The 25,408-nt window shown below is 40.6% G+C and overlaps 1 protein-coding gene and 1 long non-coding RNA gene across 3 annotated transcripts; one reads left to right on the top strand and one right to left on the bottom strand.

The window, feature by feature from the left end:
• The first annotated feature begins 9,931 nt into the window (after positions 1-9,931).
• LOC111844677 (sodium- and chloride-dependent GABA transporter 2-like) lies at positions 9,932-21,509 on the top strand. 2 transcript variants are annotated; one of them, XM_023813353.2, is made up of 14 exons: positions 9,932-10,157; positions 14,077-14,211; positions 14,366-14,506; positions 14,616-14,694; positions 14,823-14,955; positions 15,041-15,175; positions 15,421-15,524; positions 15,652-15,776; positions 15,846-15,958; positions 16,052-16,189; positions 17,133-17,235; positions 17,379-17,479; positions 20,090-20,260; positions 21,187-21,509. In XM_023813353.2, the coding sequence occupies exons 1-14, from the start codon at positions 9,962-9,964 to the stop codon at positions 21,337-21,339; spliced, it is 1,827 nt and encodes a 608-aa protein (XP_023669121.1). In that variant the 5' UTR covers positions 9,932-9,961; the 3' UTR covers positions 21,340-21,509. The 2 variants fall into 2 exon arrangements, with proteins under 2 accessions (XP_023669121.1, XP_072569107.1); XM_072713006.1 differs by lacking the exon at positions 16,052-16,189.
• Positions 12,062-14,479, bottom strand: LOC140591684 (uncharacterized). The gene is made up of 3 exons (XR_011991963.1): positions 14,347-14,479; positions 14,060-14,201; positions 12,062-12,271 (listed from the first exon to the last, which is right to left on the bottom strand). It is a non-coding gene; the product is annotated as an uncharacterized lncRNA (long non-coding RNA).
• Positions 21,510-25,408: the final 3,899 nt, after the last annotated feature.

Here is a 25,408-nt window from a genome sequence, read left to right as displayed (position 1 = left end):
CGGACTCTTATGATATTATAGCAATAACTGAAACGTGGTTGAGTGAAAAGGATGGACAAGAATATAATATGGATGGTTACACGTTGTTCCGTAAAGACCGTATAGGTAAGAAGGGAGGTGGTGTTGCAGTATATGTAAAGGAAAACTTGCAGGCAAGGGAGCTTACTGATATAAGTAAAAGTACGGAAGCTATATGGGTAAAATTAGATGCCAAAAACTCAAATAGCCTAATTGTCAGTGTTTGTTACAGAGCACCTAATGTAGCTGCCGAGGAAAGCAGATTGTTATGCAGTGATATTAGGATTATGAGCAATAAAAATGATGTGGTAGTTATGGGTGATTTTAATCTACCGGGGATGCAGTGGGACATTGTTGCTGGCTCTTCTGAAAATGAACTTGAGATGGTGGAATTAGTACAGGATTGTTTTTTTACTCAGTTTGTAAACACCCCTACCAGGGGAGATGCCATTCTTGATCTTGTTTCATCTAATAACCAGGACAGGATTGGTGAATTAGACGTTTTAGAACCACTTGACAGTAGCGATCATAACATGGTTAAATTTGAGGTTAAGTTTAGTGCCCGAAGAGCAAAGTCCAAATCAAAAATATATAATGTTAGGAAGGCTAACTTCAATTGTATGAGATTAAAACTAGAAACTGTGAACTGGATGGAGTTAAATAACAAAACTGTTGAAGAGGCATGGGAATTTTTTAAAAGCACATTATTGCAAGTGCAAGAGGACTTCATACCTGTTTCCAGCAAGAATAAATCTAGGAAATTGCAACCTAGGTGGTTTACTAGGGAAATAAAGTATAAAGTAAGGAGGAAAAGGGCTTTGTTCCAGAAATGGAAAATAACTGATGATAACAGAATAAAGCAAGAGTATCTAAATCTACAGGCTGAATTAAAAAATGACATTAGACGAGCTAAAAGGAATGTCGAAAGGAAGATCGCATTGGAGGCTAAGGATGACGTTAAAAGTTTCTTCCAGTACTTTAACTCTAAAAGAGCTCTAAAAGCTGAAATTACTAATCTGCAGGATAGTAAGGGTCTTATAATTGAAAACGACATTGACATAGTAAATGAGTTCAATGATAGTTTTGCACGGGTATTCACTGTTGAGGACACTAGTAACTTACCAGTTCTTATTACTAATCCAACATCGTCTATAACTAATATATATATATATAACTGAAGCTGATGTTTTGCAAAGCCTAGCTAAGCTCAAAATAAATAAATCACAGGGCCCTGATGGCATCTTACCTATAGTGTTAAAAGAGATGAGGGATATTATTTGCCGACCCTTAACTTTACTGTTTATAGGCCAATCAGTCTAACTTGTATAACTGGTAAAGTTATGGAGGCTATAATCAAAGAGAAAATGGTAGATTACCTGGACTCAAATAACATTTTGAGGGATAGCCAGCATGGATTTAGGAGAGGTAGATCCTGTTTAATAAATCTGTTGGAGTTTTTTGAGGAAGCTACTCAGGAAGTTGATGATAAGAAGGCCTATGATGTCATCTACTTAGATTTCCAAAAGGCTTTTGATGTTGTCCCCCACAAGAGGCTCTCACTTAAACTATTTTAGGAACTGTCGCGACCTGGATTGATAACTGGTTAACGGATAGGAAGCAGCGAGTAGTTATAAGAGGCTCAATGTCACAGTGGGCCTGCGTTCATAGTGGGGTACCGCAGGGTTCAATTTTAGGACCACTATTGTTCCTAATTTACATAAATGATATAGACACCAATATATACAGTAAACTGGTGAAATTTGCAGATGACACCAAGGTGGGTGGTGTAGCAGATACTGAACTAGCGGCTCAGCAGCTACAGCGGGATCTTAATTTAATTAGTGACTGGGCTGACACCTGGCAGATGAAATTTAACATAGACAAATGTAAGGTACTCCATGTAGGGAGCAGAAATATAAAGTACAGGTATTTTATGGGACCTACTGAAATAAAGGTAGCTGATTATGAGAAAGACCTTGGTGTGTATGTTGATGCTTCCATGTCTCATTCTCGCCAGTGCGGGGAAGCATAAAAAAAGGCCAATAGGATGTTGAGGTATATCTCCAGGTGTGTGGAGTTTAAGTCAAGGGAGGTAATGCTGAGATTATACAATTCCTTGGTGAGACCTCACCTAGAATATTGTGTGCAGGTTTGGTCACCATATCTTAAAAAGGACATAGCGGCCTTAGAAAAGGTGCAGCGTAGGGTCACAAGAATGATTCCTGGTCTTAGAGGAATGTCATACGAGGAAAGGTTAGTTGAGCTAAATCTGTTCAGCCTCAAGCAAAGGAGACTGGACATGATCCAGGACTATAAGATTCTAACAGGTTTGGATGCTGTTCAACCGAATAGTTACTTCAGCATTAGTTCAAATACAAGAACTCGTGGCCATAGGTGGAAAGTAGCGGGAGAACATTTCAAACTGGATTTAAGGAAGCACTTCTTTACACAGCGTGTAGTCAGAGTATGGAATAGTCTTCCTGATAACATAGTGCAAGCTGAATCCTTGGGTTCCTTTAAATCAGAGCTAGATAAGATTTTAACAACTCTGAGCTATTAGTCAAGTTCTCCCCAAGCGAGCTCGATGGGCCGAATGGCCTCCTCTCGTTTGTATAGTTCTTATGTTCTTATTTCTTATCAATGGATTTTTTCTTCCCTGTTGGCCTGGGAATATTCCAGGACAAGAATGCCAAGATTCATTGGGTTCGTATTGTCAAAGAGTGGTTCAGGGAGCATGAGGGATCATTTTCACGCATGACTTGGTCACCACAGAGTTGTAACCTTAACCTCACTGAAGGTCTTTGGGATGTGCTGAAGGAGGCTTTATGGAGGGGTTCAACTCACTTGTCAATACAGGATCTTGGTGAGAAATTAATGCAAATCTGGATGAAAATAAAGGATGAGATGTTGCATAAGCTTGTGGAGACAATGCCATGACAAAAATGCGCCATAATCAAAGCTAAAGGCGGCCCAACAAAAAATTCAAATGGTGACTTTTTTTTTGTACGGGCAGTGTAATATTCTATGAAAAGTATGCATTTAATATGTAACATTGTAACACAGAGTGTGGTTTCCAGGAACTAATTTTATTGTAAACATGAACATATTTGCATATAAGACTCAAGGCCAACATCACTGGTATCTCACCTACACTAACGCCATTTTTCTGCAGGTAAAACATGCTTAGGGGATTAAGTAGGTGTCTTTATGGTGCATTAACAGTGAGATTTTCACATTTCATTGTTTATAGTTTATACTGCAAAGGACTGGAATCTTGGGACAGGGACCAAGGTCAGTGCCACCCTGTACTGGATAGGTAGTTCTAAAAGATGGATGGATAGTTCCATCAGAAAACATTGGGAACCAATTATCATTCTACGGAATGTTTTAAACGTATACCTGCACAGCTCATTTTCGACATTATGTTGCTTCCTTCTTTCTGATCGCTACCAGCCTTTGACTGTAGTAGGGCTACAGCGCCCCCTACTGACTCCTTAAGGCAGGTTTCTAACTTCTTTCAAGTTGTGTATAACAATGGCTGTCAAAGCATTCAGTGTTTGTACAGAAACGGCAATGAGGTTTCAAAATGATATTTATTTGTTTTATTGGTCCCAATTATTGTAAACATTTTTGTAATCATTTATCATAAATATAATAAAATTGAATTTCATAGAAAATCATACTGTTCATCTTACTTTAATTTTGGTGTTAATGGGTTAATTTCACAAGCTTAAAGTTAGATAGGTTCCAAAGCCAGCATTCATTTATTAAATGACTTGATTATGGTGTCTGAAAAACATGAGTCTGTTTTAGTTGTTTTTTTTTTTTTTTAAATTATTCAATTTGTTTGAACGTATAGTTCTCTGACACTCTGAGGGGGATTGCTATACAAACAGATCTGATGATATGGCAGGGACAGTATCACGTCGTGGTGGGGGAAGGATGGCTGAATGCATGCTGTTTGAAAGCGAACCCCCTCGCAGGGGTGTTTATTAGGAGAAACAGGCAGGGAAAACTTGCAAACAGAGAACAATGACTGAACAGGGAGCACAGGACTGGGAGACACTTTTATACATAATTAAGAGAGGCAGCTGTGGCTGGTTATCAAGAGGGCAGGAACATGTCAGGCAAGCCAGGGTAGGGGGCCCAAAGGATCAGACGAGAGGATGGGCACATGGGGCAGGACATGGGGCAGGACATGGGGCAGGACCAGGGATGCTGGACAGGGTCAGATACCAAATGCTCAGACTCAGGACTAGAGACTTGGGGAGACAAAACATCTAATCTAAAACTGGACTGGGTGTCTAAACTGAAAAAGATGATGACAGACAACATAGGGGACTATACAGCAGAGATGAGGACTTGAGTCCAAGTCGCATTCTAGTCACTCTTAAATTGATTTCCGACTTGCAACTTGTTATTTTTTGACTCGGACTCCGACTTGTTGATACCAACTCCTGAACAATAACAGTCTCTAAGGCTCTTTTGAAATTTCCACACATGCAAAGCAATGAGGGTACAACACTCCCCAATTTGTAAAGAAGTTAAACACACCATGACGTGCAGCTGTGCACAGAGCATAGGAACTGGAGCCGGAGAAGCGTGACGCCAGGCGGTATCAACAAACAACACGATTTTTGTTTTGCCACTAGTTAAAATTGCAGACCCGATATGACAAAGCACAGGGTGTTCCGAGTGTTACTCCAAGTGTTATTTTACATTAGATTGCACTGCTTAGAAATAGATGTTGCTTTACCTGTGTTGTAAACTACACTGCTCGAAAAAAATTAAAACAACACTTTTTAATCAGAGTATAGCTTCAGGTCAGTTAAACTTCTGGGATATTGATTCGGTCAGTTAAGTAGCAGAGGGAGTTGTTAATCAGTTTCAGCTGCTTTGGTGTTAATGAAATTAACAACAGGTGCACTAGAGGGGCTACACTGAGACGACCCCTCAAACAGGAATGGTTTAACAGGTGGAGGCCACTGACATTTTTCCCTCCTCATCATTTCTGACTGGTTTTTCCATTAGTTTTGCAATTGGCTACGGTCGGTGTTACTACTGGTAGCATGAGGCGATACCTGGACCCCAGAGGTTGCATAGGTAGTTCAACTCCTCTAGGATGGCGCATCAATACGTGCCATTGCCAGAAGGTTTGCTGTGTCTCCCAGCACAGTCTCAAGGGCATGGAGGAGATTCCAGGAGACAGGCAGTTACTCTAGGAGAGCTGGACAGGGCCATAGAAGGTCCTAATCCCATCAGCAGGACCAGTATCTCATTTGTGCAAGGAAAAACAGGATAAGCACTGCCAGAGCCCTACAAAATGACCTCCAGCAGGCCACAGGTGTGAATGTCTCTGACCAAACAATCAGAAACAGACTTCATGAGGGTGGCCTGAGGGCCAGACGTCCTCTAGTGGGCCCTGTGCTCACTGCCCGGCACTGTGGAGCTCGATTGGCATTTGCCATAGAATAACAGAATTGGCAGGTCTGCCACAGGCTCCCTGTGCTTTTCACAGATGAGAGCAGGTTCACCCTCAGCACATATGACAGACATGAAAGGGTCTGGAGAAGCCGTGGACAACTTTATGCTGCCTGTCACATTGTTCAGCATGACCGGTTTGGTGGTGGGTCAGTGATAGTCTGGGGAGGCATATCCAAGGGGGGACACACAGACCTCTACAGGTTAGACAACGGCACCTTGATTGCCATTAGGTATCGGGATGAAATCTTTGGACCTATTGTCAGACCCTATGCTGGTGCAGTGGGTCCTGGGTTCTGATTTACAGGAACCCAGGGTTTTAGCTTGCACTAAATTAACAGGAAGACTATTCCATACTCTAACTACACGCTGTATAAAGAAGTGCTTTCTCAAATCCATTTTAAAATGTTCTCCTGCTAATTTCCACCTATGGCCACGAGTTCTAGTATTTAAACTAATATTAAAGTACCCATTTGGCTGAACAGCATCCAGACCCGTTAGAATCTTATATACCTGGATCATGTCCCCCCTTAATCTCCTTTGCGCGGGGCTAAACAGATTCAGCTAAGCTAACCTCTCCTCATAAGACATTCCTCTAAGACCAGGAATCATTCTCGTAGCCCTCCGTTGCACCTTTTCTAAGGCAGCAATGTCCTTCTTAAGGTAAGGTGACCAAACCTGCACACAATATTCTAGGTGGGGTCTTACCAAGGAATTATATAATCTTAGCATCACCTCCCTTGACTTACACTCTACACACCTAGAGATGTAATCCAACATCTTTTTAAGTATATGGCCTTTTTAAGACTGGCGGTAGTGGGACATGGAAGCATCAACATACACTCCGAGGTCTTTCTCATAAACAGCTACCTTTACTTCAGTGGAACCCATAAAATATCTGTACTTTATATTTCTGCTCCCTGCATGGATTACCTTACATTCATCTACACTCACCTAAAGGATTATTAGGAACACCTGTTCAATTTCTCATTAATGCAATTATCTAATCAACCAATCACATGGCAGTTGCTTCAATGCATTTAGGGGTGTGGTCCTGGTCAAGACAATCTCCTGAACTCCAAACTGAATGTCAGAATGGGAAAGAAAGGTGATTTAAGCAATTTTGAGCGTGGCATAGTTGTTGGTGCCAGACGGGCCGGTCTGAGTATTTCACAATCCGCTCAGTTACTGGGATTTTCACGCACAACCATTTCTAGGGTTTACAAAGAATGGTGTGCAAAGGGAAAAACATCCAGTATGCGGCAGTCCTGTGGGCGAAAATGCCTTGTTGATGCTAGAGGTCAGAGGAGAATGGTCCGACTGATTCAAGCTGATAGAAGAGCAACTTTGGCTGAAATAACCACTCGTTACAACCGAGGTATGCAGCAAAGCATTTGTGAAGCCACAACACGCACAACCTTGAGGCGGATGGGCTACAACAGCAGAAGACCCCACCGGGTACCACTCATCTCCACTACAAATAGGAAAAAGAGGCTACAATTTGCACGAGCTCACCAAAATTGGACAGTTGAAGACTGGAAAAATGTTGCCTAGTCTGATGAGTCTCGATTTCTGTTGAGACATTCAAATGGTAGAGTCAGAATTTGGCGTAAACAGAATGAGAACATGGATCCATCATGCCTTGTTACCACTGTGCAGGCTGCTGGTGGTGGTGTAATGGTGTGGGGGATGTTTTCTTGGCACACTTTAGGCCCCTTAGTGCCAATTGGGCATCGTTTAAATGCCACGGCCTACCTGAGCATTGTTTCTGACCATGTCCATCCCTTTATGACCACCATGTACCCAACCTCTGATGGCTACTTCCAGGAGGATAATGCACCATGTCACAAAGCTCGAATCATTTCAAATTGGTTTCTTGAACATGACAATGAGTTCACTGTACTACAATGGCCCCAACAGTGACCAGATCTCAACCCAATAGAGCATCTTCGGGATGTGGTGGAACGGGAGCTTCGTGCCCTGGATGTGCATCCCACAAATCTCCATCAACTGCAAGATGCTATCCTATCAATATGGGCCAACATTTCTAAAGAATGCTTTCAGCACCTTGTTGAATCAATGCCACGTAGAATTAAGGCAGTTCTGAAGGCGAAAGGGGGTCAAACACTGTATTAGTATGGTGTTCCTAATAATCCTTTAGGTGAGTGTATGTTAAATTTCATCTGCCAGGTATCAGCCCAGGTGCTAATTAAATCAAGATCCCGTTGTAGCCTCTGTGCTGCTAATTTAGTATGTGCTACACCACCCACCTTGGTGTCATCTGCAAATTTAAACAGTTTACTGTATGCATTGGTGTCAATATCATTAATGTAAATTAGGAACAATAGTGGTCCTAAAGTTGAACCTTATGGTACAACACTATGAACGCAGGCCCACTGTGACATTGTGCCTCTAATAACTACCTGCTGCTTCCTGTTTGTTAATTAGTTTTTGATCCAAGCTGCTACAGTTCCTAAAATCCCTGCAGCTTTGAGTTTTAGCAGGAGCCATTTGTGGGTGACAACATCAAAGGCCTTCTGAAAATCTAAGTAGATCACATCGTAGGCCTTTTTGTGATCCATTTCTCTTGTAGCTTCCTCAAAGAACTAAAGTAAATTAGTTAAACATGATCTACCTCTCCTAAATCCATGTTGGTTATCCCTCAGAATATTATCTGAATTCAGGTAATCTACCATCTACATATAGTCTCCATTACTTTTCCAGTTATGCAAGTTACACTGATTGGCCTATAGTTTGCAGGATTACTTCTATCCCCTTTTTTTGAATATTGGCATTATATTAGCATGCTGGAATTATATGGTATAAACCTAATGAATTATGAGACAAGCAGTTTTCAAAGTGGTGATTCCCATTTAGTCACATGAGTTACTAATAGAATAAAAAACAAATAGGCAGTTAAATTTTTGATAAATAGTAATGTCAAATTGGAACCACGTTGGAGACTTGAGATTTGACTCGGGCTCTAATTTTGTGACTTGTGAACATCTCTGCTAGACAGGACATTACTTGCACCAGGGGGGAGACAGGAGCAGGGCAAGGGACTGTAGGGAGGACAGACTGGACAAACAAGATAGAGACAGGGCAAGCACATGGAAGGACCATAAGGACAGGGACAGAAACACCAGTGTGGACCACAGAGAGAACGGACTGAGGCACAACGACAGGAGAGGGTGAATACCAGAGGGAAATCAAAGCCAGACAGGACAGTGGTTTTGTTGGTTTCATACCAGCGCATTGCTCATTTTCATGCCATGCGCGCACGTCATCAAAAGAGCAAATGATTTTGACCAATAAAAACCAAGTCTAAAGTCAGTGGCGCATTGTTAAATGGAATTTAAGCAGCGTGTTTTAGAAACGTGTGCATGACGCTCATTACGGACACAGGTCTGCCCCCGAGTTGCATTTTTTATTTATTTTACTTTAATTTATATGTATTTTATTATAGAGTACAACTGGTCCTTTCACGTGATCATAATGTTCAATGAAACACCACAGAAAAAATGTGCCGTCTTCTTCCTGGAATGTCTGCCTCTTCCAGTTTGCTGCTTCATCACTACCCGCAGTTACAGCTTGGGTCACTTTATTTATCCACGCATCAGTTGTTATTAATTTTATAATTTTTTTTTACCTTGTTTATTGTTGTTTTCTGAGTTCGCAATTGTTTTCAAGATGCTGGTGATATTGTGTCTCAGAGGCAGGCTATTTGCATAACCGGTCGACAAAGAAAGCGTTTGAAGTCCCACCCCAAAGTACCAGAAAAGTACCCCACTGGCACTTTCGGTACAGCTGTTCTGGTTACCCTAATTGAATGGCTAATTGATCGTTTCCTTTCTGTTGTCAGAAGTTGATACGCCAGTCCTGGATCAATCATAGCATAGAGAAAACTGGAGTAGGTCATAGAGTTTAAGGACTAATCATACTCCCCTGTGCTGGAGAGGGTGGAGATAAAAGGGGGGGGGGGTGGTTCAGCACTATCTGCCTACATCTTGCCTTGTTAAAATACTTATTTCCATCTTTATTCATGCTGGCAAACAAACTTACATCTGTTACATCTTAAATCTGACAGAGGTGGTGTACGTCATGAATAGGTGCCCTGGCCCTTCCAACAGCCTGCATCCACCACTGGTATCGTGTTCCCCTAAAATGATGATTTGGCAGCTCTAGTTAGAAATTCCTTCAGAAGGATTTCGTGGAAATTATATTATTATAGTGGCGACCTGCAAAACCGGTAGCAGTGAAGTGCCGAAAGTACTATGTTTGTGTAACAAAAGAACTAGTTAAACACGTCACTTAAGGCACTGTTCCAATGCAGTCTGCTCTGCAAGTATCCTCCTTTACATACTGCCTGGACTGTGATTGGTTGAGAGAGCCAAGATAATATCAACAGGCAGGGACTGTCAACATTAGCAGGTGGTGTCACCTGTTCTGTTCCTCGAAGACCATGGAGGAGTACCACCAACCAGAGGTGCAGCTGCCGATGGCTGGCCAGAACAGCGGCACACATGCCCCGGTAACCGGATCCCAAGAAAGAGGCCAGTGGGGCAGTAAAATGGAGTATATCCTAGCTGTAGCAGGAAACATCATTGGCTTGAGTAACGTATGGAGATTCCCGTACCTCTGCTACAAGAATGGGGGAGGTGAGTACAAACTATAAAGAGCATGGGCGTGCCTCTCAGTCTTTCCAGGAACACAGTAACCCAGCATTCAGCTTCAAACTCACATAACAGGAAGTTGAAATGAATAGCATCAGTTTTTCAGCCTTTCACTGCTGGGGTTGCTTTTACCCCTAATCATAAATTAATTGATTATGTTCCCAGTTTTTATATGACAGATCTGTGTTATACAGTCCATCTGTGGGGATAACCCCCTCCCCTGGACAGACTAGGTTAAACCGATACTGAAACTATTGTGCTATTCTGAGCAGGTGTGCCCCTCAGTGGCAGGTTAGTGTCCAGTAAGGGACAGAGGAATGTGACAGAACAAGCCTCCAGTTTCACCTTGCAAACAACTGCAATTACCACAATATTACAAATGCCGTTGGTTCTGTTTCAAAATAAAAGTAAATGAAAGTAGATGAAACAAATCTTTTAGCCAAACTGAATTGACGTTTGTCTTTACATGTTATGAATTTTTATTGATATGAATTTAAGACATGTAAAGTATAAGTAAACTTTAAGATAAATTTAAAAATCTTACTTGGTTCTTCCAATGAAAATGCCACGTGAATCTGATAAAAATTGATAATTGTTAGAAATTAAGCTGGCACTAAAATTAATGTAAAAAGAAAAAGTATGGGATAATGGAGTGGAAATAATAAAATAAAACTAAAACCATGTAACGTAAAAGTCAAATAAATAGGTAAAGCAACAACAGTAACATACTGACAATCAGTTTTGTTACTTATTTGATCATTATTTAACATAGCAGCTCCATTGTCATTAAAGAGGTCAAAGAGATCATTGTTAAATTCATACATTACAAAATGTGGCCTTCCAGCACTGTTACACATATACAGGTGTCCCCCGATCAATTAACACGTATTCTCATTAATGGCTGTGGCCTCAAAAATTACAACAAAAAATAAAATTTGTGTTTTAATGCCAGATGTAGCAGCCGCTGTTTTATAAAACACGCAGGCAGGCGGTAGGTAGAGAGCAGGCAGGCGGTAGGTAGAGAGCAGGCAGGCGGTAGGTAATGCTGTCAGACTGCAAAGACACTCTACTGTACAGTGTTGCCTAATTTTTCATATTGTATTTTAATAATCCCCACTCACCTTTAAGTGTTCAAAATGTGAAATTTAAACTAAAAAGTCAGAAGAAGGTAAAGTGTTCTTTGTTATAAAAAACGAAGAATGATTTATTTTAGAAAAAAAAGAAAAAATACAAAACTTCTTAAAATTGACATGCCACTACACATAATACGTGGTTGTTTACGATGCATGGTAAGCATTTCATGTTTACTATGCATGGTACGTGTTTCATGTTTTATAAAAGATAAAAAGAAGAATTATTGTACAGTACTGTACTGTACTAAATGTTTTCACATTGTGCTTTAATAATCCATAATAGTGCTTTAAAATACAGCACTATCCAGAAGATACCTAAACTATTTTGTACAGTATTAAAGGCATCTTACACCACGGCAGGTCAGAGTAGCCTAAACTTTCTAAGTGACTATGGTAACATTTGATCAACGTCCAAATCCATCCTGTTTTACAGAACGTAATGCAGTCGTTAAATGAGAGATACCTGTACATCACAGTTAGTCCCCATGAAACAGAAAAAGGAACCAAATCCCCCAACACTGGTACAAAAGCCCTTCCGCTCGCAGTGCATATCCTCCTGGCAAACAGGGAGTGAGTAACTGAAAAATGTCTTCAAAAGAAATCGTTGCAAGTTTTTCTTAATATTATTTGTTCAGACCATCATTGTGGAACAAAAACACACATTATACTTTTGTTTTTTGGCATTGCTGATTTTTTTATGGTTTCATATTTCAGATTTCAGATTTTGACTAATGAACAGGTCAAACAGTGCTGCAACTATACACTAAGAGGAAAAACATCTTTGCCCATTTTCTTGCAAGAATTTTTTGTTGCTTAGTCAAAAAAGTACAATTGCAAACAATTACAACATTAGGCTTAGCTTAAAGTCAAACATAGGCTTAAGATCAAACACATTTCTTAAACAGCCTCATTTCTCCAAGTCGGAGCCTCAGATGAGCTGGACACAGGTTGCGTCAGCAAGTAGACCTCAGGAGACAATAATCAGGCATAACTGAGGATTAGCAACAGGAGATGGCAATACTGGTGGGTTTCTGACAGATTCAAGTCAAGTCAAATTTTACTGTCATTTCAAAATATGCAGATATACAGTAAAAGGAAATAGAATTCCAGCAAACCACGCATGTAAGCACAGAAACAAGACAGCAGCTATGTGTGAAGTATCCACCAAGGAACAACATCCAAGCTGATGATGAGGTCCCTGCAAGCCTGACCAAAACTCAGAGATACAACATTGAGAGATTAATTACAGTTACAGAAAACTTTAAACTCTAAAGCAAACTGCACGCACCATGGCTTATGTTCAAAAACAATCAACAACAGGCTTGAATTGAAGATAGCATAGTAACATTAAACTTCAGTTTGACTTCATAATTTGCTATGTTTATCTTTTTTCCAGTGACTTGAGCTAGAACTGTTTAGGTATTTAAGCTAGAGGTATATAACCTGCTCTGGCCTCTAGAACTGCAAAAAGAAATCTCACACATTGTGGGCTTCACAGCCTTAATCCTCCATTCACAGGAGATATGCAGGCAAAGGAGATTTAGATAAGTGGGCTCAAGTCATACAAACTTCAGTCTTTCCTGATTCATTTCATGTTTCCTAAAATGCCGTGACAAACTCCAGATTAATGCTAAAAGCATTTCAACACACACATGTATATGTACCTTTGTGCAAGTGACAAAACTTGAAAACAAGTGAGTTAAATGGCCTTAAGACAGTTAATTTAGGCAAATAAGATGATAACAAATGGAGTGGATTTCAAACACCCTTTATGAAAGATATTACCTATAGTAATTCACAATCTTGTATTGTTTTATTGGTGCTATTTCTCAAGTGAGTTAGTGCAGTTTTCACTTACGATTGCTACACTTTCTCAAATGTCAAAGTGCCCTGACTCACCTGGGACAGCCAAATAGTGAGAAAATGTGCTAGTTGCACAATACTGATCCCCCCAATTTGGAATATAAAGTGCTGCCTTTTCTTCTCCCTGTTAATGATTGCCATCAACATTGCAGCACAAGGAAGCAAGACACATAACTTGCTATATGATGTCATAGCGATTACGATTACGGAAGCTTTCCATGCCACAGTGCTCCTCCTTCCTGTTTTGCAGGCAGAGGGTACTGTAAAGTCTGTTGACTAGGGTATATTCACAGACTGTTTATCATATCTGGATGAATATGCAATAATCGTCACAGAACTGATTAACATTTCCACTGCAGGCAGTATTCCCATGAATATACCCCTCACATTTCCCAATTAGTGCCATACCACAAGAAAATCAGCAATGGAACCGCAAGATTCAGAAACCGTTTCTACAGTACCTAGAAGCCATGAGGCTATTCAGCAGCTGCTCATTATAAGATATAATCTCAATGAAGAACAAACTCCAGGTCATTTGCACACACATCATCACTCTCATTTTCCATTTCTTAGGATACAATTTTTTTGGTGCTATTTATTTTGGGTGTTATTTATATCCTGCTTCACTGTTCCTGTTGTGCATATTATCTGATAATGTGCAGTAGGCAAATGAGTAAGTGGGTACACATCTCATTGTACTATATTAATAAGCTGAAACTTGAATGTTTACCCATAAACAAAATACCACATTCTAGATGTGCAACATTGTGCATCTGAAAAAGTCAGAACATTCGATGCAGATTTCTTAATTGTTGATTAATTGCTCACCTCATAAAATGCACTGTAGTATTTTGACTATAGTTAATGTATGATACTTTGAAATTAAGTTACCATGCTTTTCTCCCCAGGGGCTTTCTTCATTCCATACGTGGTGTTCCTGTTCACCTGCGGCATCCCCCTCTTCCTGCTGGAGACCTCCCTGGGCCAGTACACCAGCCAGGGGGGCATCACCTGCTGGAGAAAGATCTGCCCCCTGTTTGAGGGTAAGTATGAAGTCATGCTACATTTGGGTACAGGTTTAGTGAGATCTTCTGTATTCAGGCTGCTGAGATGCAGTCAGAAAATGAACTCAAACTGAACAATGAAATATGAAACAGTGATTCAATGATCCTGTTCACCTTCTGTCTCACTTCTCAGGAGTGGGATACGCAGGTCAGGTTGTTGTGTTGTACACCAGTATTTACTACATCGTCATCCTGGCCTGGGCCTTGCTGTACCTTGTCTTCTCCTTCAGCTCTGAGCTCCCCTGGGCCACATGTCATAACTACTGGAACACAGGTGAAGAGGCTCTCATCAGGCTTGACTGTATTTGTAGATCTTAAGAATACCATGCAGTTTGTCTCACAACAGAACCACTGACCACATCTCTGTCTCCGAAATGATTCAGAAACCTGTGTTCCACTGAGCCACAATATCACTGACCAGATGCTGGACAAAGCTACCTCCCCCGTGGTGGAATTCTGGGAGTAAGTATTCAGACAGAACCCCAGAGCATGATGGGAATTAATCAGTGTCTTATGTGTTTCATGTGCCATTGTAAAGCTCAGAATGATACTTTACGAAAGTTATATAAAGCTATCCAATGTCCCCTCAGGAGGAGGGTGTTGGGGTTGTCTTCAGGGATAGGAGAGATGGGCACTGTGCGGTGGGACCTATCTCTGTGTCTCCTGGTGTGCTGGATCATCTGTTATTTCTGCGTCTGGAAGGGTGTGAGGTCTACTGGAAAGGTGAGGGATCGCCCCCCCCACTCTGACACTCTACCCAGAATTCCACCTGGATGGCTTACATTTAGAGATGAGCTTCTGCTTCTAGGTGGTGTACTTCACAGCCACCTTCCCCTACGTGATGCTGGCAGTGCTGCTGGTTCGGGGGCTCACACTTCCTGGAGCAAAAGATGGCGTTTTGTTCTATCTGTACCCTGATCCCACTCGACTCTCTGATCCTCAGGTACTGTTAACTCTCATGACAACTCTTACATTTATTTCATTGCACCTGGTGAACAAAAATCATTTTGAATGCTGTAGGTGAATTCACCATTTTCACTTTAAAAAATCTGGCAATGCATTATATTTCTGGTTATTCAAAAGAATTAACTGACTCACAAGGCATAACAATAACACTTGGATTCCTGGAATATGTCTAATACAGCCCATTATCTCAATCATCCTCCAAATCAAAATCCTTTGTTTCAGGTATGGGTGGATGCGGGGACACAGATTTTGTACTCTTATGGCGTCTGCACAGGCTGTCTAATGGCCCTAGGCAGTTACAACAAGTATAGCAACAACTGCTACAAGTGAGTGTGAAAGAAGGATCAGCGGCTTCCAGAATTCTCCCTTAGGAGCAGCTGAATTCTACTGTATTTAATACGACTGCACTGTATGTAGCTCTTAATGCTGATGACTGAGTATCCTTCATTGCAGAGACTGCATGTATCTCTGCCTGCTAAACAGCGGCACCAGTTTTGTTGCCGGCTTTGCCATCTTCTCTGTGCTGGGCTACATGGCCCACGAACAGGGCGTGGACATCTCTGTGGTGGCGGAGTCAGGTAAGCGGGAAACTCAGTGTCGCGACTGCACATCAAAAGGCAGCAGATGTTAAGCCATTTCTACCACAGGTCCTGGCTTGGCGTTCATTGCGTACCCCCGTGCAGTGGCCAAGATGCCTGTGCCCCAGCTGTGGGCCGTCTTCTTCTTCATCATGCTCATCGTGCTGGGTCTGGATACTGAGGTAAGATCGCCACCTTCTGGTTGGGAGTCAAAACTACAGTAATGAGAATGACCAGGATGTGTGACCGATATTGCAATGCTTCTCTTTTGAAAGTTTGTATGTCATGAGTCTTTGGTCACCGCCATCTCAGACATGTACCCCGCCTTCTTCCAATTTGGCCACCGGCGCAAGATTCTTCTCCTCATCCTCAGTGTGGGAAGCTTCTTCATTGGCCTGGTCATGATTACGGAAGTAAGACATAGAGACGGGGCGGTTAATATATTTTGTGTTTGTGCACTGTCATGCATATTATTAACATCATTAACATTTTCAACTTTTAAGGTATTGAGGGGAAACATTTCAGGTTTGGGAAAAGTTAGGAGTAAGTAAAGTAAGAAAAGTTAGGAGACTAAGGGTGGACATGACCCAGATATATAAGAGTCTAACAGGTCTGAATGCTGTTCAGCCAAATTGCTATTTCAATATTAGTTTAAATACTAGAACTCGTGGCCATAATGTCACATAGGCAAGCGGTGAAGCAGGCGAGCGGAGCCGTAAATACGGACAAACGGGGTTTATTCAGGGAGACAGAGGAACAGGGCAAGGAACGTCGAACAATACGTAACATTACAATAACAGATCTGGGGGATACTGACTTAGACGCGGACTAAATACACAAGACAGGCTGATCTGAACAAGCAACAGGTGATTACAATCCGGAAGTAACATGAGGTAACGAGGGGGGCGTGGCACACACGAGGATCAGACGAGCCTCCCACTAATTTCCACTTACAGTATGTGTCACACATAAGTGGAAATTAGTGGGAGAACATTTTAAACTGGATTTGAGGAAGCACTTCTTTACACAGCGTGTAGTTAGAGTATGGAATAGTCTTCCTGCTAGTGTAGCGCAAGCTAAAACCCTGGGTTCCTTTAAATCAGAGCTAGATAAGATTTTAACAAATCTGAGCTATTAGTTGAGTTCCCCCCAAATGAGCTTGATGGGCCGAATGGCCTCTTCACGTTCGTAAATTTCTTATCTTCTTAACAATATGTCAGGGAGTGCATATTAATTAAAAGATAAATTATTAAATTTCAAAATTCAATTCAATTCAAAATTCAATTGTAAAAGTGCTTTAAATCAGCATTTTTTGATTTTAATGTTCTTGATTAACCAATTTTAACCCCCCCCCAGGGTGGACTTTATGTGTTCCAGCTGTTTGATTACTATGCCTGCAGTGGGATGACCTTGCTGGTCTTCGCCATCCTGGAGTCAGTCTGTATTGGTTGGGTGTACGGTAAGCAATGGGCCCGGTGTGGCATCTCATCTGGGTTAACAATAACTGACTAAAGCTTTAAGAACACAAGACATTCATCTACTCATTTTCCAAACCATGCCTAACCACCGCAGTCTCACAGCGAGCGTGAATCCTTTGTGCAGGTGGCTCCCGTATGCATGACAACATTGCAGACATGATTGGCTACCGGCCTTGGCCCCTTGTCCGCTATGGTTGGATCTACTTAACCCCACTGGTGTGCATGGTGAGTACATTCATTCCCCCTGCTGGTGGAACAGTAGAAGAGGCATGGGAATTTTTCAAAAGCACATTGTTGCAAGTGCAAGAGGACTTCATACCTGTTTCCAGCAAAACTAAATCTAGGAAACGACAACCAAGGTGGTTTACTAAGGAAATTAAGAATAAAGTCAGGAGGAAAAGGGCTCTGTTCCACAACTGGAAAATAACTAATGATTTCAAAATCAAGCAGGAGTATCTAAGTCTACAGGCAGAGTTAAAAAATGACATTAGGCTATCAAAGAGGGATGTAGAAAGAAAAATTGCATTGGAGGCTAAGCATGACAGTAAAGGTTTCTTCCAATATTTTAACTCCAAGAGAGCACTAAAAGCTGAAATCACTAATTTGCAGGATAGTAAGGGCCTTATAATTGATAACGAAATTGATATGGTAAATGAGTTTAATGATTATTTTTCAAGGGTGTTCACAATAGAGAACACAAGTAACTTACCACCAATTAATACGAATACAGCATCGTCTATGACCAATATATGTATAACTGAGGTTGATGTGATACTAAGCCTAGCTAAACTCAAAATAAATAAATCGCAGGGGCCTGATGGCATCTTACCTTTAGTCTTGAAAGAGATGAGGGATATTATTAGCCAACCTTTGACTTTAATATTCCAGAAATCGTTATCTGCGGGTGTGGTACCATCAGATTGGAAGCATGCTAATATAACACCCATATTCAAAAAAGGGGATAGAAGTAATCCGGCAAACTATAGGCCAATCAGTTTAACTAGCATTACTGGAAAAATTATGGAAGCTATAATTCAAGTGAAAATGGTAGATTACCTAGATGCAAATAACATTATAAAGGATAGCCAACATGGATTTAGGAGAGGTAGATCCTGCTTAACGAATCTGCTTGAGTTCTTTGAGGAAGCTACAAGTGAAATTGATCACAAAAAGGCCTATGATGTGATTTACTTAGATTTCCAGAAAGCCTTTGATGTTGTCCCCCACAAACGGCTCTTGTTAAAGCTTAAAGCTGCAGGAATTTTAGGAACTGTGGCAGCTTGGATCAAAAACTGGCTAACTGATAGGAAGCAGCGAGTAGTTATTAGAGGCACTATGTCACAGTGGGCCTCCGTTTATAGTGGGGTACCGCAGGGTTCAATTTTAGGACCACTATTGTTCCTAATTTACATTAATGATATTGACACGAATACATACAGTAAACTGGTAAAATTTGCAGATGACACTAAGGTGGGCGGGGTAGCAGATACTAATCTAGCAGCAGAGAGGCTCCAACGGGATCTGGATTTAATTAGCGAATGGGCTGATACTTGGCAGATGAAATTTAACACAGATAAATGTAAGGTAATCCATGCAGGGAGCAGAAATATACAGTACAGATATTTTATGGGTTCCACTGAAATAAAGGTAGCTGATTACGAGAAAGATCTCGGTATGTATGTTGATGCTTCCATGTCCCACTCTCGCCAATGTGGGGAAGCAATAAAAAAGGCGAACAGAATGTTGGGTTATATCTCTAGATGTGTGGAGTTTAAGTCAAGGGAGGTGATGTTACACTTATATAATTCCTTGGTAAGACCCCACCTAGAATACTGTGTGCAGGTTTGGTCACCATACCTCAAGAAGGACATTGCTGCCTTAGAAAAGGTGCGACGAAGAGCTACGAGAATGATTCCTGGTCTTAGAGGAATGTCTTACGAGGAGAGGTTAGCGGAACTGAATCTGTTCAGCCTTGAGCAAAGGAGACTAAGGGGGGATATGATTCAGGTCTATAAGATTCTAACGGGTCTGGATGCCGTTCAGCCAAATGACTATTTCAATATTAGTCTAAATACTAGAACTCGTGGCCATAAGTGGAAATTAGCGGGAGAACATTTTAAAACAAATTTGAGGAAGCACTTCTTTACACAGCGTGTAGTCAGAGTATGGAATAGTCTTCCTGCTATTGTAGTGGAAGCTAAAACCATGGGTTCCTTTAAATCAGAGCTAGATAAGATTTTAACAACTCTGAGCTATTAGCTAAGTTCTCCCCAAACGAGCTTGATGGGCCGAATGGCCTCCTCTCGTTTGTAAATTTCTTATGTTCTTATGTTCTTATGTTCTTATGGTGCTGGAGAAACTAAAGTGCTGGAAGGAAAACAATAGATGTTCCATGGCATAGAAATCTTTACCGCTACTGTGATCTTATCTTTTGTATTACTGTTTTATTTTAATAAGCGTATTGAAGCAAAACGTTATAATATATCACTGGCATAAATAACAATAGATTTCACATTTTTAGTTTGTCAGTATTATTATGTATTACCTGTTTGATTTATTGGTAATATGGCTGTGGACCATCTCAGCTATCCTGACTTATTGTCAGTAAATTCACATGCTGTCTCAGGTTGAGGCTGAACCATTCATGTGGCTCTAGACTCTAAAGTAAGTACATAAAACTGAAGAACAGTAAATGCCACCTAGTTTTAACTAAGAAAAACTAGTGGAAGAAGACTGCTTGCATATTGACAGTTAATAATATGAAGGACCCTCTGCAGTTGTCATGGTGGTGTTTGGGACCTGATGTTCCCATTCTTGTTTCCACCTCTCTTTCAGGGTACCTTCATCTTCTCCCTGTTTAAGTACACCCCCCTCAGGCTAAACAACATCTATGAGTACCCCTGGTGGGGTTATGCTATTGGTGGCTTCTTCACCCTCTCCTCTACACTCCTGGTGCCGCTCTGGATGATCTACGCCATGGCCATCACTCCAGGGAGCATTTGGCAGGTGCGTGAGGTGGATGGTCAGTGCAAACCCTAATGGTGCTGGTATGTGGCTTTAGCAAATCAATCCTCCCTGCCTGTAATCAGAAAGTCACCGGTTCAAGCCCTGGCCCTTGAGCCCCTAATCCCCAGCTCCAGGGGCAGCACAAGCTGTAAACATTCTTGTGTAACTGGCAAATAAAGGATTTAATATCAGATTTAGTTTAATTATTAATAATGCTATTGTCACTGTGTAACACTGAACGGTAAGCAGCTACAAAATAAAACACAAAAATCCAGAAAAGTCATTAGATTTAAACAAATACCTTTCTATGCATAGTAACAGGTAAAGTCTTCTAGATTTTGGTAAAAATTTACTAGATGGGGCACAAATACTTAGTAATAACACAGTAACTGCTAAAGTACATATCATGAACAATTATAGTCGGTGAGGTAAAAGATGTGCCACGACTCATTAATGAACAAATATGAGATCAGTATTTAACTTGTGATATTCATGACTTGTTCCTTCAGTAGTTCAGAGGTTTCCAAAATTAATAGATATAGTAATTGCGGTCAATTAATTAATGTTGAATTAACATGAGATCATTATATAACTAAAACTTAGTTTGTGGTTACTTAATACATAAGTAATAGCATAATATTACATTATTTGTGTGTTACCTAGATTTTTATTATCTAAAGGGGAAACCTTCCTACTCCTGGTATTTGAACCTAATTAATAAACCATATTAGTTGCTCAGACGGATTGCAGTGTTTTGTGTCCTTAGTTTTTCTTCTATTTTATTTTCTAAAGATCAATTTAAAAACTATTTAATATTTTAAAACTATTTTATTTAAACTACTATTTAAACCAGTAAGATGGGCCTTAGTCTGACCGGGGCTCTGCTGCCTGCTCCGTTCTTACTGTCTTCCCTTTCTCTGCTACAGAGGGTTCGGACACTGTGCACCCCCGCAGATGACCTGCCACGTCCTGGCTCACAAAAGAACAGCTCAGCCGCCTTTGAGAGTTTCACGGAGCTGTGCACCCTCCGTCCTAGCCGGACGCCCTCCGCCCACGCTTCTGAACGGGGACCCTTTTAACCTGAAGAAGAGTCTGGGGCCAGGGGGCAAAGTCTACAGCTGCTGCACTGTAAAGATGCCAAACCTTGAGTTTTGGTTCATACAATATGATTGCCTCTGGTTGAACATTTATTTGATATTACATTTTTATCTATGAATGTATATATATTTTTCATATGAACTGCATGTATATTTATATGTATATTTATATATATATTTATATATATATATATATATATATATATATATATATATAATGTTTGGCAGCCCTAAATGTTTCAAGACTGTAAAGCAAATTTGCATTGTGAAGCATTAGTCTGACAGAACGTCCACTTAGCACTAGCTCGGCGATCATTTAGCACTTAGCAATTGTTTAGCGTGACTCTAAGCTGCAGTTGCTTAGCAGTACGACCAAAAATGAAAATGACCATAGAGTACTGAAAAGTGATTAAAATTAAAATCTAGTGGGTATGGATGATGGATGGCTAGAGGGATGCTGCTTATCTTATCACTATTGCTTATCTTTAACTAATAGCAGGTGACTTGTTTTGCTGTGAAGGTGCTTGACATGGGTGTCGTTAGGTCTGATCACTTGGGGCTATAGCTCTGAGTACTGTAAGCTGAGCCCCAAGTGTTTTAGCCCCAATGCCAATTCTCCTTCAAAAACAAAAACCTCAGGTCAAGCCCCAGGTAAACTTGACTTAAGCCCCTGATCTTTTCAATAGCTAGAAATGCCCCCGGGGCTTGATTAGGCTTTCAAACATTATTGACAATTATAAGACTGAGACCCATAATTCCACATTGCTTATCATACCATTATGTTTCCCAACCGACTGCAGATTGTTGAAATCAAAGGAAAAGGTTGAATGACATGTGCTGCCAGAATGCAGGTCGAGCTGAAAATAGGGGTCATTCAGCAGAGTTAAAAGGAGCAGGTTTATATGCATGTTTACATCTACCTTCCCTATATAATGAAGTACATCATAAAACATACACAGCAAAAAAAAAAATATGGTAGAGTCTTCAAAAAAATTGATAGCCCCCATAATATCATAAATATGAGAATGTCTAAGTTGTGTACATCTACATGACATCAGGCAATTGTATGAATTAAGACAGAATGCCGAAATTCAGTCACAAAATATGCAGAGAGCTCAGGATTCCACTGCATGTGGAAGTATAGAAATGCGCCTGTTGGACAAAGATTATGTGCCATCAGAGAAAGTAGGCTGGGACTTTGAGAAACAGGTATTTCCTTACACCTACAAAGGCTGGTAGCAAGTACCAGAGTATGAACCCCAGCAGCAGGTAGAGCAGGTCTTAGAGCAGGTGCAACAGGTGCCTTCAGGGAGAGAAACAGGGATACACCCAAAGTCCCTTGTTCTGAGCTATTGCCACATTAAACAGCAGCCTATAAGAGACCAAGGCACATACATTTAAAGGTATACACGTAGCAATTAATTTGACATTAAAGATTGTTTAAATGGTTACGTAAAATAGTCCATGTGGAACATAAGTAGCAGCACTTTTGGAACAAGTGTGTTAAAACTGCGAGGGGAGGTGGCTCCTTTGACTTGCTTGTTGTTGCCATGAAGGACTGAGCATCACCCAGTAGGTTCTTACCACACAAGATGGAGGTCAGCATGCAGCTTTAGAATTTGTACAGTAATGGCAATGAGAGGGTTAACATCTCAGAGTAATGGGGATTTTTATGGTACAATGGTACTTAATAGAATGATAAATACTAAAGATGAGGAATTACGTCTGAATTGAGTGCCTGATTTGGGTATGGAAGCTTTATCTGCCTTGACTGCATGATGCATAATCATGTTCAAAGCCAGCAAGTAAGATCCCAGCCACCAGGACACCCAGTACCATCAGACGTGTCACCTACATCTCATCCTTCTGGGTGGAGGCGTGGTCCTGGAGAGACGCTGCAGCCTGAAGATGAAGAGCAAGAAGGCAGATGAAGTGTTCCCTTCTCTAATCCTTTCTCCACATCCGCCTATAAGAACCTACTTTCTTTAAAGTTACATAAATATAACCCAACATGCATGTCATTTATATAAAATCTAGAATAGATATTGTAAATGTAATGAGTTTTTTTTTTTTACTAATGATCCAAAAACATGAAGCCTTGTCATGCACTACTTTATACAAAATAAAGAAAATATTTCTGTACACAAGTTTGCTATACTGTATGTGTCTCAGTAGAGTAGTTGTTGTGCAGTGCTTACGCTAATTAAAATAATCAAAACTAGAAATGTTTTTAGTAAAACACAGCTGGGAAATATGCAGGCTTACAAAAAGCACAGGATGATAGTATTATTAATAAAGTGTTTTTCTCATCTATCCATATAGCCATTCTCCATACCCACTTCCCAAGCCTCCTTTGTGTGGAATTCTCATTCTCTACTCAAGCTCACTTCCCTCCACTTATTCTAGTTTCCTCCCATAACCTGCTCTTCAAGTTCACTAATGACTCAAAATCACTAATCCCTTCACCCTGCTTTCTTTATTTAGGTCCAAAATCAGCAGGTGTTTTAAAGCTTGCCTAGCAACCAGTTTGTCTAGAGGGATTTATATGCCAAAAAATTTAAAACTCATTCATAGAATTTCTTCTTCGGCAACTCCCCTTGGGCACAAACCTGGAATCTTCTAGTCACAAGCCCAGGTTAAATGCTACCCCAGGACACAAGGCTGGGGTACAGGCTGGATGTTGTTCAGTCCCAGGCCGCGCACACACACTCGAATTTTGAGACACCGATTAGACTTACTCATGGGCGTCCCCCTCACATTGCATAATTATTGGTTTGGACCATAAAATATTAGTTCACCCAGCGCTGTTTCTATTGCTTCGCGAAAGAATCCATTCCACTTGATCGATATGAGAATACACATATGGCATCTAATTCATTAAAACATTTTTGGGGAAGGGTCCCCAGACCCCCCCCCATTCAAAATGCTTCTGACGCCCCTGGACTCACTGAATGTCTTTCGACCGTCATGACAGTGAGGAACGATGCAACCCAGACTTTTCAATTATTTACAATGCAGAAGAAACACTAAATTATTGGACATGGTCCATGAGAAAAAAATTTAAATATAAAAATTCAACTTTAAAATGTTTAAAAAATCTAATTGTTTTTTTTTTTTGCCAAATACCAATGCATCGTAACACAAGTTTAAACTGGTTACATTTCCTTTTAATACTTAATTCTGCTTAACCATACCATATTTTGCGAATGCTGTCTATTTTTTTACTCGAGCAATAAGAAACCGCAACCGGCGACTAAATTTGTTTTCCCCACCACACCATCTTGAACCTCATAAGCCCTTCTTCATATCCCTTCAACTGTGCAACGTCATGCATGCATAAAATAGTTTCTTGTTCTATGTTTTACTTAACCTGTTTAACCTGTTACTAGTTCTTAGTAATTGTCGACTTATCTCATTCAATCAGTTAGAATCGCGGAGAATTTCTACCTAACATATATAACTTTGCGTGCTTCGAGTTGTTCTTCCGACTTCATAAGAAAGTTCGTAAGACATTTGTAACATTAGGTTAAAATGCCTAAATAAAATAGCCGAATAGGTAGTGTACGATCGATCGCATCTTTGAATCTATGCAATAGATGGTACTACGGTCTGTTCGTTTTAGTTATTATGTGTGCACCTTATATGCTTATACTGAGTGATATCTTATGGCGGTTATAGTTTAATAATAATAAAAAAAGCCCCTGGCAAAGTACAACTTCGATGTTTCTGTAGAGATGCCAGAGGAGAAACGCAACTGCAGAAATTATCCAAAAAATGCAATCTGGACAATAAAGACAGATTGCCTGTGTATAACGTATTTCCGTGGTTACTAAACACGTGAATACTTTGATTAAATGCCCGGTCTGTGCGCATAGTTCAAGGTTGGCCAATCTTAACCGCAAAGAGCCGGTATGTATGCAGGTTTTGGGCATAATCTGTAGGTCGATCAGCTGTTCAAACCCAGGTGTGTGGACTCTTCAGCCAATCAGTCCTCGAATTAGTAATCTAATTAGGGAGTTACAGCGAAACCCCGCATACACAGTGGTCCTTT

This window comes from Paramormyrops kingsleyae, chromosome 6 (assembly GCF_048594095.1).
Source record: "Paramormyrops kingsleyae isolate MSU_618 chromosome 6, PKINGS_0.4, whole genome shotgun sequence".
Taxonomy (NCBI): Eukaryota; Metazoa; Chordata; class Actinopteri; order Osteoglossiformes; family Mormyridae; genus Paramormyrops; species Paramormyrops kingsleyae.
Note: the sequence above shows the minus strand (reverse complement) of the source record. Positions and strands in the feature narration are given on the sequence as shown.

What these genes read in the sequence shown, in the direction of transcription:
- LOC111844677 (XM_023813353.2), top strand. Translation starts at nt 9,962, where the DNA reads ATGGAGGAGTACCACCAACCAGAGGTGCAGCTGCCGATGGCTGGCCAG. An exon ending in TCATAACTACTGGAACACAG is followed by an intron (nt 14,507 to 14,615) that starts GTGAAGAGGCTC and finishes GAAATGATTCAG; the next exon opens with AAACCTGTGTTCCACTGAGC. An exon ending in CTCTGTGGTGGCGGAGTCAG is followed by an intron (nt 15,777 to 15,845) that starts GTAAGCGGGAAA and finishes TTTCTACCACAG; the next exon opens with GTCCTGGCTTGGCGTTCATT.